This window comes from Rousettus aegyptiacus, unplaced genomic scaffold (assembly GCF_014176215.1).
Source record: "Rousettus aegyptiacus isolate mRouAeg1 unplaced genomic scaffold, mRouAeg1.p scaffold_m13_p_4, whole genome shotgun sequence".
Classification (NCBI taxonomy): domain Eukaryota; kingdom Metazoa; phylum Chordata; class Mammalia; order Chiroptera; family Pteropodidae; genus Rousettus; species Rousettus aegyptiacus.
In genome coordinates, this window is record NW_023416307.1 from 30,738,274 (window position 1) to 30,755,513 (window position 17,240).

Here is a 17,240-nt window from a genome sequence, read left to right on the forward strand (position 1 = left end):
GCAAAATGAGTGTAATAATGGCACTTATTTTGTAGGATTTGTTGGAAGGATTATGCCATTGGTGTTCGGCTAGTGCCAGGCACACTATAAGTCCTCAGTGATTTAGCTATTATGATTCACCACGAAATGGGAAGGAACACTGATGTCTACCAAGCAGAGAGTTTGAGAGGATTAAATGAGTTGATGTATGCGCAGTGCCTAGGACATAGTTTTTGTCTAATAATCATAAAAACAATAGTAATAATAACAATGCCTAACATTTAGGGAGTGTTTACTAAGTTATGGCTTAGAGGCTTTAAAGACATCAGGGATAGCTGCTATCATTATTAAAATTTCAACATGTAGCTGTATATTTGGACGCTATTTTGGGAAGCTTGTCTTCAGAGGCTTGAAGACCGGTGCGCACTTCCTTCCCACCCTCTCAATGTTTCTGCCTGTCCTACCCCACAGTACGGTGGTTCTAAGCAGTTCTTGGATATAGTTGGGGGAACAAATAAATGCAAATTTGTAGAATGAAGGAGTGATCTAGATCACTGAGAATAGGTTGCAAAAGGACCGATCTCCCTGGTGTTCACCTCTCAAGTCTGGCTTCAGTTTGAGGAAGGGAAATTGTTTTGTTCTGAAAAACAAAACAAATAAACTACCTAGACTAACTAGATAGACTCTGAATCTTTAGAAATCTTCCTCAGTCATGAAAATCCAACACGAGATGAATACAGGAAAGGGGAGACTCTGCTTAAGCTTTGCGAACCTTCGCAGAACCAGCCCAGGGATGAGTTTGGGAGCCTTGCCCGGGGGAAAAGCATCTGTTTGACAGAGCTCTGCTTCCCTTACCACCTCCCCAGGGATTCAGTTACCTGATGATGAACAAATGAGGATGGTAGGAAATATGAATTACAAACACTAGTGCTAAACCATAAACTAAGAGTGTCAAGCAGAATGCTGCTCAGTGCGATGGTTCTTTATTGTCTTTTAGATCCTTCTCATTGATTGTAATTTATTAATCTACATCTAGTGAGATATACTGACTTCGAAGATCTCAGAGGAGGCTTGCTGGAATAGAAGACAATGTGTTTTGGAGTCCACCAGTTTTAGATTTTAGTTCTGGCTCTGCCACTAAATATCTGTCTGCTTCTCAGGAAGCTACTTTGACCTCTGACTGTCTGGCTCCTCATCTGAGGACGGAACTAAAGTCGCCTCTCCCTCCACTGGGTTGGTGAGGGTGGAAAGGAGGTGCTACCTGACAGCACCATACGCAGTGTCCTGCACACAGGGTTAGTTTACTCCCCCTCTTGGTATTCTGTGGGGATCCTCTATACTAGTGTTTTCTGTTTCTACTTTCACTGTCTGTCACCAGAATGGTGTTGCAAATCCATCATTCTAATGACATTATTTCAAAAACATTCTCATTTATTATGAACTAGAGAAAGCACTTATCTTTTCCCCTCAGCCTCCCTCATCCACCCATGCCTGAATGCTCTCCATCCTAAGCTTCTTTTTGATGTCCACAGTCAGAGCCTGGAACCTCATAATCTCTTGCCTGTTCTATACCGTATGCACATAACCAGCTTCTCCACCCATCTTCTCTCTCCACTATTACTAAAATACAGATCTGGTCATGCCACTGAACTTTTCAGTGCCTATGGAATAGTATCTGACCTTCTTGTCTTAGTCTCCAAATCTCTTCTCTAAGAACCTGTTCCATTTAGTGAAATATCTTGATGGACCATTTTGTTTGGAAGATGATAGACTTTGGAGAATGGCCAGGATGAACTTGGAGGGAGATAGCCATACACGAATTGCTCTGGATAAGATATGGACAAGAATCTTTGAGCTTGACAATGGACAGGCTAGGGAGTTTGAAAGGGGATGGCTGGCCATCAGTGGGGCTGGAGGCTAGGGCCAAGGAGAAGAAGGGGTTGGTGGCCATTCTCTAAAATCAGGGAGAATTAGAATGTCCTATATTTAATTGTAAGCTGGATGTCTGTTGGAATGGACTGCACTGTATTTTCCATCTCTGGTCCAAACTTTCTATAAAGATTACTGTACATACAGTCTTGCCTTCCTGATGTTTTGAGGAGGAAGGATCTGGGTGTCATCTAGCTGGATGCTGAGGTGAAGAAAAGGGACAATCTGGAAGCGGAATGCAAGCTGGAAACAGAGACTCTGTAGAAATAGACATTCAGAATTGGAAGAGCTGGGAGAAAGGGAAGCCTCACAACTCCCTAGGGGCTCTAGATTTTCTATTTGTGCGTTACCGAGAATCAACACCAATTTTACTTAAATATTTCAGAACAAATTGACCTCAGCGAACTGGAGAGCTTAAGGATTGTTCATCCATTGTAGATCTGGAAGTGACAGCCAGTTTCCCCTTTCTTTCCCATCAACAGAATCTCTGTAATACTGAGATTGGAAATATAACCAGTCGGAAGACTGCATTTATCAGCCTTGATTGTTGTGGCTGAGTATCCAGGTTTTAGCCAATGTTAGTAGAAGTTGTAGGGACAAACTTATGAATAAGCTTTTTATAAAGGGGACAAAGATGTGAGAAATGACCTGCCTCAACTTTCTGTTCTTTCTCCTGCCACCCGGAACTGAGACATACTGACTGGAGCTCCAGTAGCCATTTTGGATCTTGAAGTCATCTTGAGGACAGAAGCCAAGCATCTGGATGGCAGGGCAGAAAGATCAAATAGCCTTAGTTCCTGTGACTATGGGAGCACAATAGCAGCCTCCCTTCAGGTTTCTTTTACATTAAAGACAAGTGAAGTTATCTCTCATTTTAAATTTTTCTATTGTATGCAATCGAACCTAATTCTTATCTGCTAATATAGTAGCAGAATAAGAAAGTGATTAAAGAGTGGGCTCTGGAGTCACTCTGTTCCCCGCTTTCACTCTATTCCTTGCTCTGTCACCTCTTAAGCAGTAGTCTTAAGAGAGTTGCCAAACTTTTCAGAAGCCTTTGCTTTCTCATCTTTAATACGAGGATGATAATACCACTTATCCCGTAAGGCTTTTGTGAGGTTTAAGGAAAACAATGTGACTAAGCACTTAGAACTCTTTTAGTACATAGTAAGAGCTCAATAAATGGTAGCTGCTTCTGCTACTATTACTATTATTACTACTATTATTCATAGTTATTTGCCACGTTTGGTATTCATAAAGGACCCATTAATAAGCAATGAGTCTTTTAGAGCAGAGATAATTTCTTATTTATTTTTGGTACTGTCCCAGGACTGGTGTATGGTGGGTACCCACGAAATCTTTATTGGGCTATATATTATTAGATTTTTGCCAACTATTTTTTATGAGTAGGTGATAAAAATTACTGGCATTGTGAACCAGGCAGGGGACTGATGTGTATATATACTGTCATTTAATCCTTACCAAAACCATTTGGGATATGGGCTTAGAGGGTTATTATAGAAAGTGCTTAAATTTAAGAGTCATTTGGATTTATATTCTCTCTGAGGTTCATTTTTAATAACATTAAAAGAGAACTGGAAATAAACTTAGAAAAAAAAGTTAAACTGGCAATCCTTCATACAAACTCAAGTTTATAGGAGCCTCCTGGGGAAGGTTGCTTTTAACCATCAGACATCACTAACATGAGAGTTTTGCTTTGTGTTTTATCCCAGCCAAGTGAATTAGAGAATTTCTGTAAACCATCTTGCCTCCATCCCTCAGTCCCTCAACAAGGCTATAGGTAGGAACCAGGAAGAAAAACAATTTCTCCTACCTAGTTTACTTCATCTGGTATATATACAAAAGGGCTTTTTCAGGTTTGGTAATGAGCTTGGGGTCTGGTTATGGTCCATGGAGCTATTAAAGTGTAGATAAGACATTTTGGACAAAGGGTAAAGGTTATAGCACAAGCTGCTGCATCTGAAGTTTCCTTCCACTGTGATAAAGCTGTGGGTAGTTCTGGTGTAGATGCAGGACTGCTAGGAGGAACTTAGAAAGTTATTGTAACTTTGGGTCTTGTCAAATTGTAGAGAAAGTGGTTCTCTGTCCTCATCAGATTTGTTTCATGTTATAAGCTGGTTTAAATGGCATAGGGAATGATGCCACAAGGCTAAGAAAATCCCAGGAAAACCTGTTGGCCAGGTAGTTTCTATCCTAACATATGTTTCCTCTTCCTATAGGTCATGGCTGCAGAGAAGGTAGGTTTTGGTTCCCATAACAGAGTAGTTCTTAACTCTGGCTGTACATTTGAATCCTTTGGAGAACTTAAAAAAATACCAACCCCTGGGTTCTATCCCAGTCCCATCGAATTAGAATATCTCGGTGGAGCCCGGGCATCAGTATTTTAAAAAAGAAATAGGAAGAAATTGAAAGACAATTCAAAGATGAGCCATAAATGGGGAGAAAATATTTGCAAAAACACATATCTAATAAAGGTATTGTATCCAGAATGCATAAAGAACTCTTAAAAGTCAACAATAAGATGAAGACCCAAATAAAAAATGGGCAAAACATTTGAACAGACACTTCATCAGAGAAGACAGATGAATGGCAAATAAACACATAAAAGATGTTCACAATATTAGTAATTAAGAAAATGAAAATTAAAACCACATTGAAATATCACTGCATAACTTTTAAAATAACAAACAAACAAAACAATTACAAAAAAACAACACATGACAATTGTGAGTGCTGGCAAGGTACAGAGCAACTGGAACTCTCATGTATAGAGAATGAAAAATAATACAGCTACTTTGGAAAAATGTTGGTCAGTGTCTTATAAAGTTTGCCACAAAACCAAAAATGCCACTTCTAGGTATTTAAGAGAAACGACAACCTGCGTTCACATAAAAACTTGTTCACAAATATTTATTAATGGCTTTATTCATAATGACTCCAGATTGGAAATAACCCAATTGTCATTCAACTAGTAAACGGATAAGCAAGCTGTGGTATATCCATACAAGAGAATTCTATTCAGAAATAAAATGGCACAACCCACTGATAAGAGCAATATAAATTTATGTTGCATCATACTAAGTGAAAGAAACCAAACTCAGAAGGTTACATATTGAATAATTTCATTTATATGACAAGTGGTTGCTAGGGGTTGAGGGAGGGAGGAGAGAAAAACTACAAAGATGTAACATGAAAGAATTATTTGGAGAGTGATGGGACTTTCCGTATCTTGATTATGGTAGGGGTTTCACAATTGTCTGTGTTGGTCAAAGTCATAGATTTGTATATTTAAAAGGGTAAATTTTATTGTATGTAATTATAACTCAATAAAGCTAACCCCACCTTCCCCAATTCATTATTTTAAAAAAATGTTGCCTAAGTGATTTAAATTCATAGTCAAGGTGGAAAGATATTGTTGGCATAACAAATTTGAATCTAGGTTCTGTTATTTAAATTTCAATTTCTTCACATGTAAAACTGCAGATAATAAAACCTACTTTGAAGAGATATTATGAGTTTTAAATAGGATAATATATGGCAAATTCCCAATATGGGGTTTGGCACAAAATAGTAATAACTACTTATTTAGTGCTATATATCAGGCATTGTACTAGGCACTTTACACACATCTCATTTAGTCTTCACAACTATGACCATTTTCAAAGTGGAGAAGGTGAGGCTCAGAGAAGTTATGGAACTTGCTAAGATGTCACATGTCAGTGGCTGAGCCAGTTTTCAAATCTAAAATTAACATTACTCATTACTGTATCACTTCTGAAATCTTAATTTCAAACATCCCACTCTTTGACTTCACTTATACTTTTCTAGCACACTTTTTCAATATTTTAAGTTCCTGGACTCATTGAGAGCACCTATCTCCATTGGCCTTACCACTTCTCATAAATCTTTACTATTCTTATGTTCTCATTTCCAACTTGTTTTTTTCTCTCTGCCTTGAAAAAGGCAGATATTACCTTGTTAATATTAACTTTTTATTTACTCCACTCTTGCAACCAAGAAGCCATTTATCCTGAAGATAAATGCAGACTCTGGAGACTGGACTCACCTTCAAATTTAATCATGAATCTTAAATGGGCAGTTGATTTAGTACACTTTACTAGGCATCTATCAGCAAAGGTGTTAGCTGTGTTTATCCTATTATTCTAGCCATATAAAGGTGAACACCTGACCTAAGAAAAACCAGTCAGAGTCTTTCACTGATCTTTAATGTGTGGATACTGGGGGGTGGGGGGTGGAGAGAGAGAGAGAGAAAGAGAGAGAGAGAGAGAGAATAAATAGAAAGAGGAACTGGTGTGGAGGAAGAGGATACATTTGGAATATGTTGAATGAAGTTGTGGTTGGAACATCCAGATGGAGATGTTTGGTAGGCAGTGTGAAGCTTGGAGCACATGTATATGGCTGAGGTATGAATTGATATAAGCATGGGGATGACGATGGCAGTTGAAAACATGAGAGAGAAAATAATTACCTTAGAGAGAATGCAGAGTGAGAAACACCAACATTTAAGGAAAAAGTAGAGAAAGGGAAGACATGAAGGAGACAGAGAAGAAACGATTAGAGTTATGAAGAGAATAAAGTAGAGAATATAAAATGTTTCAAGAGATCCAGTGACATAAGTGCTAAAAAATATCTATAAGATTTGGCAAAGAGGATGCCATTGGTGACCTCATTTAGGTTAGTTTCATGAGGTAATGGGGGCAGATGCCAGAAAGTAGCAGGTCGAAGAATGAAACAGAGGTTAAGAGCCATCAATGAGCATTCTTGATGAGTTTGGATGAGGAGAGGAGAAAGACTGGAAGTTGATAGAAGAGAATGTGGGCCTATGAAGAATTATATTTTACAATAGGAGAGACTTGACCAGGGGAATAAGACTGTTGAGAAGAGGCTGAAGATACAATTGGAAAGGGGGACTGTTTTTAAGTTTGATCCAAGTTTCAGTTAAGGCCAGAAGGAGAAAAAGACCATGTATTAAAAAGTCTGAGGGTTGAAGAGAGTTGGATTATTGTGACATGAAGAAGTTGTCAAGGAAGAGGCAATATGGAGATGATGACATAGGAGTGGAAAGAAGACAGTGGAGGGGACTTTCCCTAGTTTAGTGACATTGAGTTAGAGATCTGGTTGAAGAAACTGGCTATAAATGTGCTAACTTGGGCATAAGCTAGTTTGGTCTTGACCTTGGCTGGGGCTCTAGGAGGATTCTGGCTGGCCTCAGCAGGGAGATGAATCAGTCATAATAGAGTATGTTATGGATGTAGCCATACGTGGAGGGGGCGTCCCTGATTGGGGAAGAAGCAGTCTTTTCTTTTGATGCCTGGTGCAGTGGTGAAGTCATCAGTTACTGGGCAGTACAGTGGCTTTCAGTGGAGTAAACAACCAACTCTCTGAAAACAAACCAACTCTGGTTTGTAGCATTTGCCAATTTCTGTGGTATAAATACTCCCATCATAACCAATTTCAAGTTAACAACATGACCTCATTGAATGCAAAGTTGAGAAGTGTGCACAATTGGGGCTCTTGGCAGCTGGTGGGAACAGGCTCCTGTCCAACGCTGGCTGGTCCAAGCTCAGGTCCGTCTGAGCAGCAGAAAAGCCTAGGTTATACAGCACTCATGGGCAGTGTGACAGGGGACAGTCTTGCAGAATGAGACTGGGTCTTGTTCTGGTTTCTAAATGTACTATAACATCATGATGGGTAACATTTGGGTGATTTGTCCTCAGGAATCATTGTGGTTTGGGGAATGGACCATAACAGGACTGATCTGGGGGAAACTGAGCAATCTGTGTTAATTGAGGAGGACTCTTAGCCATCGGCTCTGTGACCCCTGTAGGGACTTCCCGGTTACATGTCTGCCTTTTCTTTTGGGCGAGTCTATGTGATAACACTTTCAGATCTACAAATTTATGGTAAAAATCTGTCACCTTCTCCCAAATAATTTCTTTGCTGAATAAGTTTGAAAATAATTACAATCAGATTAATAGAATTTCAAGTATCCATGAAATTCATCCAGGTGAATAACTTATTTTTATCCATAAGGAAAAAATATCCTCTGTTCTGTAGCAACTTCAATTATTAGGATGTTCGTGCATAATAGAGAATATAAAAAGAAGATGTTAAAACCAACAAGGAAATAAGCCATGACAGGAGATAAATAAAATAAGTCTGGAAATATTTTTCTCATCAAATTGCAAAGACGTCAAATGTTAAACAAATGTACTTTCTGGTTGCATGTTCCTAGTCTGTGCATCCCACATGAGTAAAGACTATTTAGTCTAGATGTACAGTATTAGCGCAGAACATTTCTTATGATGGCATGTACACAGACCTTCCCATATAAGTTAGCATTCTTACTTCTTATGAAACATTTGAAAAGACCATGACATTCTCCCACTCATGGATTGAACCACATGATCTGCCTGATGCTTTTGCATTATAACCAGCAACAACCAGAAAGTTTTCTTTTTCCTTTTTTTTTTCAAATTGTTCATTGATCTATCTCTGGCATTCTGGGACGGTACCATAGATCACGACTGAGGAGGCAGGAAAGGCAAAGGAAATAGGATAGCCGTTTCACAGATGATAAACGTTTAAGTCCTGGTACTTAATTAAAACGCGTGTGCGTGTGCGTGCGCGCGCGCGCGCACACACACACACACACACAATGAGTTTTTTAAGGATTCTTTCTCAAGAAAAGAGAAGGTGCTAGTTTAGCTACCTCTGTAGACTATCAGTCTGCTGAAGTGCTGTGACAGATGTTGCTATGTGAGTCTCACAGTGGCTTTATATTTCTCATTTTGGTTTCCTCCTTTTGAGAGTCACAGTGCCAATTTGAGGCTCGTCAAATACCAATCATATTAGATTTACTGACTTCTCATTTTGCTACTCTGCCTGGTCTTTATTCGTTATTTATATCCTGGCTATATCCTTCCTCTCACCACACAAAAAGATTGACTTGTCTTCCAATAAAAGGGAGAATTATAGTAAAAATAGAGCCATTAGGACCTGATGGGGGAATGAGAAGTTGGGAGATGGCTGGGCACCAGAACAATTATTTGTATCAAAAAAACAGCGAAAAGGGAAGCTACTACAGTTGAGCCAAAACGTAACCCTGAGCTCCCTGGCAGTCAAAGCACACAGGAAGCAGGATGACCCATCTTCTGCCACTTCATACATCTCACCACTAGATACTCTGGAATTGTGGGATGAACAGCCCGGCAAGCATGCTTTCCACAGTCCTCTGCCACTCCGAGACACTTACCTGATAATATGGATGCAACAGCTGCAATGATGAAGGACACGATGACACCAGGTCCTGCCATTTCCTTGGCCACCAAGCCAGATACCACGTACATCCCAGTGCCCACGCAGCTGCCAACACCAAGGGAGATGAGGTCCACAGTGGTGAGCACCTGGGCCAGCTTGGTGCCGTGTGCCGTGGTAGCCCCTGTTCCCTCCAGCATGGACTCTACCGGTTTGGTACGCAGGATTCTGGAGTGCATAGCATACCAGGCGGCTCCCCACTGCACCCGCCGGGGGTCCAGGGAGGCGAGGAAGCCACTCATCCTGAGTGGTAGGAGTTAACGTGAAGGTCAGTTGACGGAAGAGGGCTATGGAAGCCTTAATGGATGCTTCTGGAACTCATCTAGTGCACTGGGATCTCCCTTTTAGGAAAGGTCCAGAGGGACCCAAAGTGGCCTTCTCCTGGGCATGAATGTCTGCAGGAAAAACACAAGAAAAGAGAAGATGAGACCAAGTGGGAAACAAACCATGACCTGGGGACAGGATTGAAGGTCCGCGCTCTGCACTGGGAGAACTGGTCTATCCTGTGTCCTCATGCGCAGGAAGCTTGCTTTTCCCTTGGTGTCCTCTCCAGGGCTAAATGACAGTCTGTAGTTTGCACTGCGTTGCATAGTTGTTCTGAAGAGAATGGTCTGAGTCAGGACACTGCCACTTACTTCCCTGGGACCTTGTAAGTCACTTCGCTTCTCTGTACTTCGATTTCAACTGTATAATGGGGATAATAAAATCTAACTAGTAAAAATTAGAGTATATCTGAACCAAGCTTAAGAAAATGTGTGGCACATCGAACATGCTAATCTGTCCAAACTCTATATATTTTTCACTTGGCTTGGCCAAGACTTTGTCTGTGATTCTTGGGCATATTCTTTGGGGACACAATAGCCTCATTGTTTTGCACGAGGATGTAAAATTAGATCTATGACTCTCAAGAGGGGCAGTGCTTTGGAAGGTTTTGGAGCCTTGCTTTCAATGAAATGAAAATGTTTTGAGCATTTTTGGGGGGGGGGTGGAGGGAGTCTCAAAGATCAAGGAGTGCACGGAGAGTGCCTGGTGTTTGGTGTGCAGGCTCCGGAGATGCTGAATGTGTGGGAATGTATCTCAACAGATATCCTCGTAGATGAAAATTCTGGTTGTGATGATCTGAACCTAAATCCTCACTCTGTTTATCATATAAACACATGGGAATTTTTAGGGAGGGTTTTTATATCCAAGTGCATTGAAATTTCCAGATATACCACTATAGAATAAATCAAAGGAAGACTGCAAATTCATTAGTTTGGAACTTAAGAGGAGTTCGTCACACTTTCAGAAAACCAAGGCCCCCACGGCAATGCTCCCCTGCTGCCGCATCTCCCACTCAGCACACCGTAGCAGCCTGCTGTTTGGAACGGGCCCTTTTGCAGTATTTCTGCATATAGTGCATGTGTCTGACAACTTCCTTTGGACATACCTGAGTGTTTACATAGTAAAATATGCTATATACAAGTAGATCACACATGAATTTTGCTTCAAACATTAAAGAGGGGTGTAACAAAGACAGTTATTACCAAGAAAGAGGTGTTGGGTCTGATAGACTGGAGAACTATTGTATTAGATGATTTCAAAAGTTTTGTCCAGTTATTAAAAATGCAAAGATTATATAAAGCTATTTTCTTTGGAAGCCAGAAGCTTTATAAAATTCTATAAAGAAAATTTTAAGGTATGGCTAAATGTGCTGCTAAGCCTAGGACATTTGCATTTATAGTAAGTACCAGTTCATGTAATCTACCAATATTATTAATTAATACCACTTAGCACCTAATGTAACACTTGTATGCTTCTAAAGCTTTTGCGAACACTAACTAATTAGAAGAATCATGTGAAATGTGGCAGTTTGGTTCACAGGGGTTGGGTGATGGCCCTGCTGGTTAAATTTCCTCCTGGATTTGACAGTGATGCTTCATGCTGTATTTTAGCTGTATTTTAACTCTTGGTAACACCTTAAATATCAGTATGGTAGGATAGTGTCACTATCTATGCCAAAGGCATTTAAAACCTAGAGTGTTAGCACTCTTTTTTTTTTTTTTTTTTAAGATTTTCGGATTTGTGAGAAAATGTGTCACATGTATATCAGAAAGGCTGCAAGAACAACCGCTTTGCCTGAGCTCTTGTGGGGAAATTACTTTACGTTTCTATTTAATTTCAACACAGCCAGCATGTATGGAGCATTGATGATATACCATGCATGGTATTAGATGTGGTACCTGCTCTCACGGAGCTCCAAGTCTAGAATGGGAGATGATGGACAAACAAGTCACAATGCAAAGGAGGAGGTTTGGTTTTTTTTCTGGAAATCTTTTTTTCCTCGTACAAAAGCATAGCATGGCTATTGTAGAAAAATCAGACAATATAAACAATGACATTCAGTGAGGAGAGACAAGAAAGTACAATGCACAGGTCGACAGATAGAACCAGCTGGTTCAAGAGAGCAATAGGGCTATGTTATAGGTTGAATTGTGTGCCCCTACAGTTATGTATTAAAGCTCCACTCCCCAGTACCTGAGAATGTGACCTGATTTAGAAATAGAATTGTTGCAGATGTAATTACTTATGATGAGGTCATACTGAAATAGGCTGGGCACCTAATCTAATATGACTGGTGTCCTTATAAAAAGAGATTTGGCAAAACAGGAACAAACTCATAGATATAAAGAATAAACTGATGGTTGCCCGAAGGGACGGGGTTGGGTGATGGGATAAAAAGAGGAAAGATTAAGATGTACAACTTACCAGTTATTAGAGGGAAAATAGTTGATAATCTTATAATAACTGTGTATGGTGTCAGATAGATAGTAGAATTATCAAGGTGATCACTTTATAAATTCTATAAATGTCTAATTATGTTGTACACCTGAAAATAATATAATATTGTACAGCAACTGTAATTGAAAAATAAAAAATTATAAAAAAAAAGAAATTTAGACACAGAGCCACATACACACAAAGAACAAGATGTGAAGATGAAGGCAAAGGTTCGTGTGATGCATCTACAAGCCAAGGAACACCAGGGATTGTTGGCAAACCACCAGAAGCTAGGGGAGAGCCATGGACCAGATCCTTCCTCATGGCCCTCTGAAGGAACCAACCCCGATGACACCTTGATCTCAGACTTCCAGCCTCCAGAACTGTGAGAAAATAAAATTCTGTTATATAAGTCACCCAGTTCAAGGCCCTTTGTTATTGTGGCCCTAGCAAACGAATACAGGCTATAAGGAAAATCAAACAGAGTGATGAAGGGGCGAGAGGGTCTCTGTGGTTATGGCATTGGCTCCTGAGTGATGACAAGGAGCAGTTGCGGCAGGTGTCAGGGAAGAGTTTTCCTGCGGAGCAGGTCCAGAGGAGAGAACAGAGGGGGCCTGTTCTGGGAACTACGTGAGACAGGGATGGGGCGAGGAGGAGGATCTGAGTGCGTGTTAAAGCTGGACATGTGCTGACTAATTTAATTCTTACAACAAATCTACCTTTAAAGATGAGACAATGGAGGTGGGAGAGGTCCAGTACCTTCTCAGGAGTCATGGAGCCCATTAAGGCAGAGCCAGCACTTGGCCTTGGGGTGTCCGCTTGCAGAGCTCATGTCCCTACTCCTGGCTCTCCTGCCTCAGGTGTGCAGGGTCAGACTACTGGGGTGTCTCAAGCCAAGACGAGGGCCTTGAGTTTACTCTTGAATGCAGTTTAAAGCTATTGGAGGGTTTTATTCAGATGAGCAATGCATTATGATTTATATTTTTAAAAGCTCATTGTAGTCGCTGTGCAGTTAACTGAGGAATCATGCCCAATGATAGGTTGGTCCCAGGATGGATGTAAAAAGGTGAGTGAGTGCACCTGCTGCCAAGGGAGGCAGGAGCTCTGCACCTTGGCTGCATAGTGGAATTACCGAGGGATATTTCAGAAACACGGGTGCTTGGCCCCTACCCCAGAAATCCCGATTTAATTGGTCTGAGGTGTGGCCTAGATTTAGGATTCGTTAAAGGTCCTCAGGTGAGTCTAGCAAGGCAGGGCTGGGGCCCACTGCCCTACACCACCAGTAATGACTGAAGTGCTGGGTATGGAAAACCAAATATTACCTGTGTTGTTTAATTTTATGTGTCAACCTGGCTGGGCTAAGGGTTGCCAGACAGCTGGTGAAACATTTTTGGGAATGTGTGAGAGAATGTCTCTGGTAGACTGAGTAAAGAGTGTGGGTGGGCATTACCTGATCCATCGAGGGTTTGAATAGAACAAAAACACGGAGGAAGGGTGAATTCACTGATTCTGTTTGAGCTGAGACGTGCATCTCCCATCTTTGGACATTGGTGTTTTTGGTTCCTGAGCTTTTGGAGTCAGACTGGAACATATACCATCGGTCCCCTCCTGATTCTCAGGCCTTTGGTTTTGGACCGGTTTTCTTGGTTCTCCGGCATGCAGACAGCTAATTGTGAGACTTCTTGGCCTCCACAACATGTGGGCCAATTCCTATAATAAATCCCCTCATATATATCTGTATATATCCTATTGATTCTATTTCTCTGGAGAAACCCTGACTAATACATTGTCATTTTCCCTAGGGGGTCAGAAGTCTGCAGGTCCTTCCTGTTTATCCTCCTAGGCAGGTAGCGGGGCCTCTCAGCAGCTGTCTTCTGCTGTCAGTGACTGTGGATGCTGTGCTGTCTGGAGACACCCTCTGGGATATTTGTCTGATGAGCCCTTCATCGGAAACTGTCACAAGGACTTTGAGAAGTGAACAAGGCTTGTTAGATAGGTGATGGCTTCTATTTAATAGACAGCTAGAAACCGTGATGAAAACAGAGAATCAACTAAAGCAAAAGTTGAGGGTGGTAAGGGTAAGAATTTCTTCCTGGTTCTATTCCCTCCGTGTAATTCTTCTGAGTGCTTAATGCAAGCAGTGGCTTAGGACATTTCCTGTCTTGGTTGGAAATTTACTGGGAAGAACAAAATGTACAAAAGAAAACATGCTTCTAAGTGACTATTGACAATATCCATATTCATTACCCCCAGATTATGTTAATCAAAGACAGTTTTGGAAGCTCATTGTTGTTGTCTTTCCAAGATGAGCAATAAATGTGTGTTGTGCTTTCTCTAGTGCTTTAATTCAAGTTTCTCAAAATACTTCACAGCTTTAACTAAAGAAGGCTTACAAGGCCTCTGGGAGAAGAGAGTCATCATTGTGGTGTTTGCCGGGGTTCAATGGACTCCAAGTATAATGACGGTAAAAGCAGGTTTGGATAAGGATGAAAATGATTATGGCTTAGAAGTTCACAGAAGAGGTAGGATTATCGAATTTGATTGGAGCCTGCCTTTGGAAGAGGAAAGGAAGGAAATGAAGGATAACCAAACAGTAAACAGCCAAAAGTCACTCCTGCCTGATTTTGCAAACACACTAAGGGATTACAGAAATCCCTTTATGACATTCCTTATGAGTAATTGTCTAGCCTTTGCTGGAACATCTGGAGTAGCAGGGAACATTGATTGACAAAAGCAGCCCCTTCACATGATTGGAGAGTTAAGATTGCTACAAAATTCTTTAATCAATGTTCTCTGGCAAATGAAGGTTACAGTTGGAGTGAGAGGTACCTGGTTTGATGAGCCCCACTGGTGACTATGGGGTCCGAAGGAGGCTCCCGAGGCCCCTTCCCACTCCCGTACCCTGGGCTCCTGCACTAACCATTCTCCTCACCAGTCTCACTGCTTTTCCTCCTTTGAACTGAGCTCCTGGCTCCTGGCTAAACATATAACTCTTCAGCCAGTTTCCTGAGGTTCAAATTCTGGCTCTGCCCTTATTAGCTAAGTGACTTTGGGCAAAGCCTTTGTATGGTTCAGTTTTGCCGTCTATAAAATGAGATAAGGGTTCTTAGCTCACAAGGTTGTGGTAAGAAGGGAAGAAGTTAATACGTGTGAAGCTTTAGCACAGTGCCTGGCACAGCATGCATGAGTGCCATAGGAGCGTTAGCTCAGGCTCCTTACCAAATCTTTTTGTACCCTAATCCGACACCCTCTCCCACTACCTCCAATACCCTAGGCAGCTCTCAGAAGGCCGTAGGCCTGCTGCCCCTTGGCTTTTCTCTGCTTAAACTCCCCTGAGTTTCTTCTGGCTGAAGACTGAATGTCCTGGTACTTTCACTGTGAGAGGCTCATGCTTATCTTTCTCATGTTTGTAGAGAATGGATTTCTCCTTTCTTGTGTTTCATGATCTAAAAGGGCATCTCAGAAGATTTGCTTGGCTATTCGGGGCTTATACCTTTTTTATACCTTTGACTTTTCTGCCTAAGACACACACACACCATCAGGTGGCTAGGGCATGGAAGGTTCACCTACAGCTACCACATTATGCCCCAAAGCATGACACCTTCTGACCTTTATGCCTGTGGCTCACTCAGCCAGTCTTTGTCAGTAGAGTCTCTGCTGAGGCCTTTGCTGCTGTTGTTCTCTTCTAGTCCTTCAAAGTTTGCCAGATAGGGCGGTGTTTGTACCTTGACTGTGGATGTGCTTGTCTGTCAGTCTCCATGACTTTACACTGGTGGCCAGATACAAGTCAGATGTGTCTGAGTCTCAGGGTCTGCCCAAACCCAACAGAACATCCTAGTCAATCTGTGTCCTGGTAAATTCTTCTATTGTTCCCAGTTTTGCTGTCTATATCTATATAGATTAAGGTTAATCTACTTATGAGAAAAATCTACAAAAGTTTAAAGGCAACTAACATATCTCTTGGAATCTTATCTTCCCCAGTTTCTTCAGCAGTGTCTCCCATGTTACAGCTTCTAAATCAATCACATTTTGATTTGTACTTCTTGAGCAGACTGCAGTTTATCATGGTTGACATTTTTGGATCATGACAGAGTGGTAAGGGAGATGTCTTGCCATGTGTGTGTGTGTGTGTGTGTGTGTGTGCGCGCCTCCTAAATCATACAATGTTGGTGCCTGAAAATTCACTCAGATATACAATTAACTTTAGAACCGGGTTTCTGATTCTCAGGTAACTAATCTTTGCTAAGTGTTTGATAGATCAAATCCATCAAGTATTTTTTGATCATTCACCATATTACCTAACACCATGCTAGCCCATTGATATTATATGTGGAATGTCAGACAGGGATGGCTTTGTTTTGCTGGAAATGCTTTTGAAGGGGAGTTTTAAACTCTGACAACTAACGAGGCATGCAAAAGAGGTCAGACAAATTCAGCTTCCTTTTCAAGTCTTACTGTTTCTTTTTCTATTTCTAATAAGTTATTGAGTGCATTAAGCAGCTTTTGCTGCAGTAACAACCTTGAATTTCAATATGTCACAACAATGACATTTATCTCTTGCTGTGACTCTACTCCAGGCTGTGGATTGGCTTTGGGTCTTTTCCCAGTCTGGACTGTGAGTCTCCACACGTCTTCTCCTTCTGGAAGTCAGGCTGGAGGAGCAGCTCTCTACCTGACCATGATGTTCTTTATTGGCACAGGCCAGGCACAAGGGACTGGCAGACACATTCAATGCCTCTTCTGCTTCTGGCTGGAAGTAGCATTTGCATGGACTTTCTATTGGCTAAAGTAAGTTAAATAACTGAGTCCAAAGTTAATGGGGTAGGTCGTATACCCCTCTCACAAAAAGCAGGCGAGTCATGTGGCAAAGGGTGAGATTGTAAATTTTCTTATACAGAAGGATGTGAATTGCTATGATGATTATATAGCTTATCTCACCGAACCCCTGCTATGTACTAGGCAAAGGAATTGTGTTTTGTTTTTGAGGATTATTTTTTCCTGGAATGGGCTTAAGTCTGTATATCTGAGGTATAAACTAAAAGAGATTCTGTTTTGTTCATTCCTGTACTTCTACAATTAATTCTGTAACCGTATAAATATTTATTTCCTTTAACAATCAGCATAAATCCAAAATTCATCTGTTTCTAACACCGAGAAGAACAAAACAATAAGAAGTCATTCAAAATTTATTCGCTCAAAATAAACAAATCATTTTT

The 17,240-nt window shown here is 41.0% G+C and overlaps 1 protein-coding gene across 1 annotated transcript in view; it reads right to left on the minus strand.

Annotated features, from left to right (window-relative positions):
* SLC7A14 (solute carrier family 7 member 14) overlaps positions 1-17,240 on the minus strand; it is a 104,764-nt gene that overhangs the window by 45,118 nt on the left and 42,406 nt on the right. The window contains exon 3 of the mRNA XM_016127540.2: positions 9,203-9,659. Coding sequence (XP_015983026.1) covers positions 9,203-9,506 — 304 coding nt within the window. The 5' untranslated portion in view covers positions 9,507-9,659. The remainder of the gene's footprint in view (positions 1-9,202; positions 9,660-17,240) is intronic.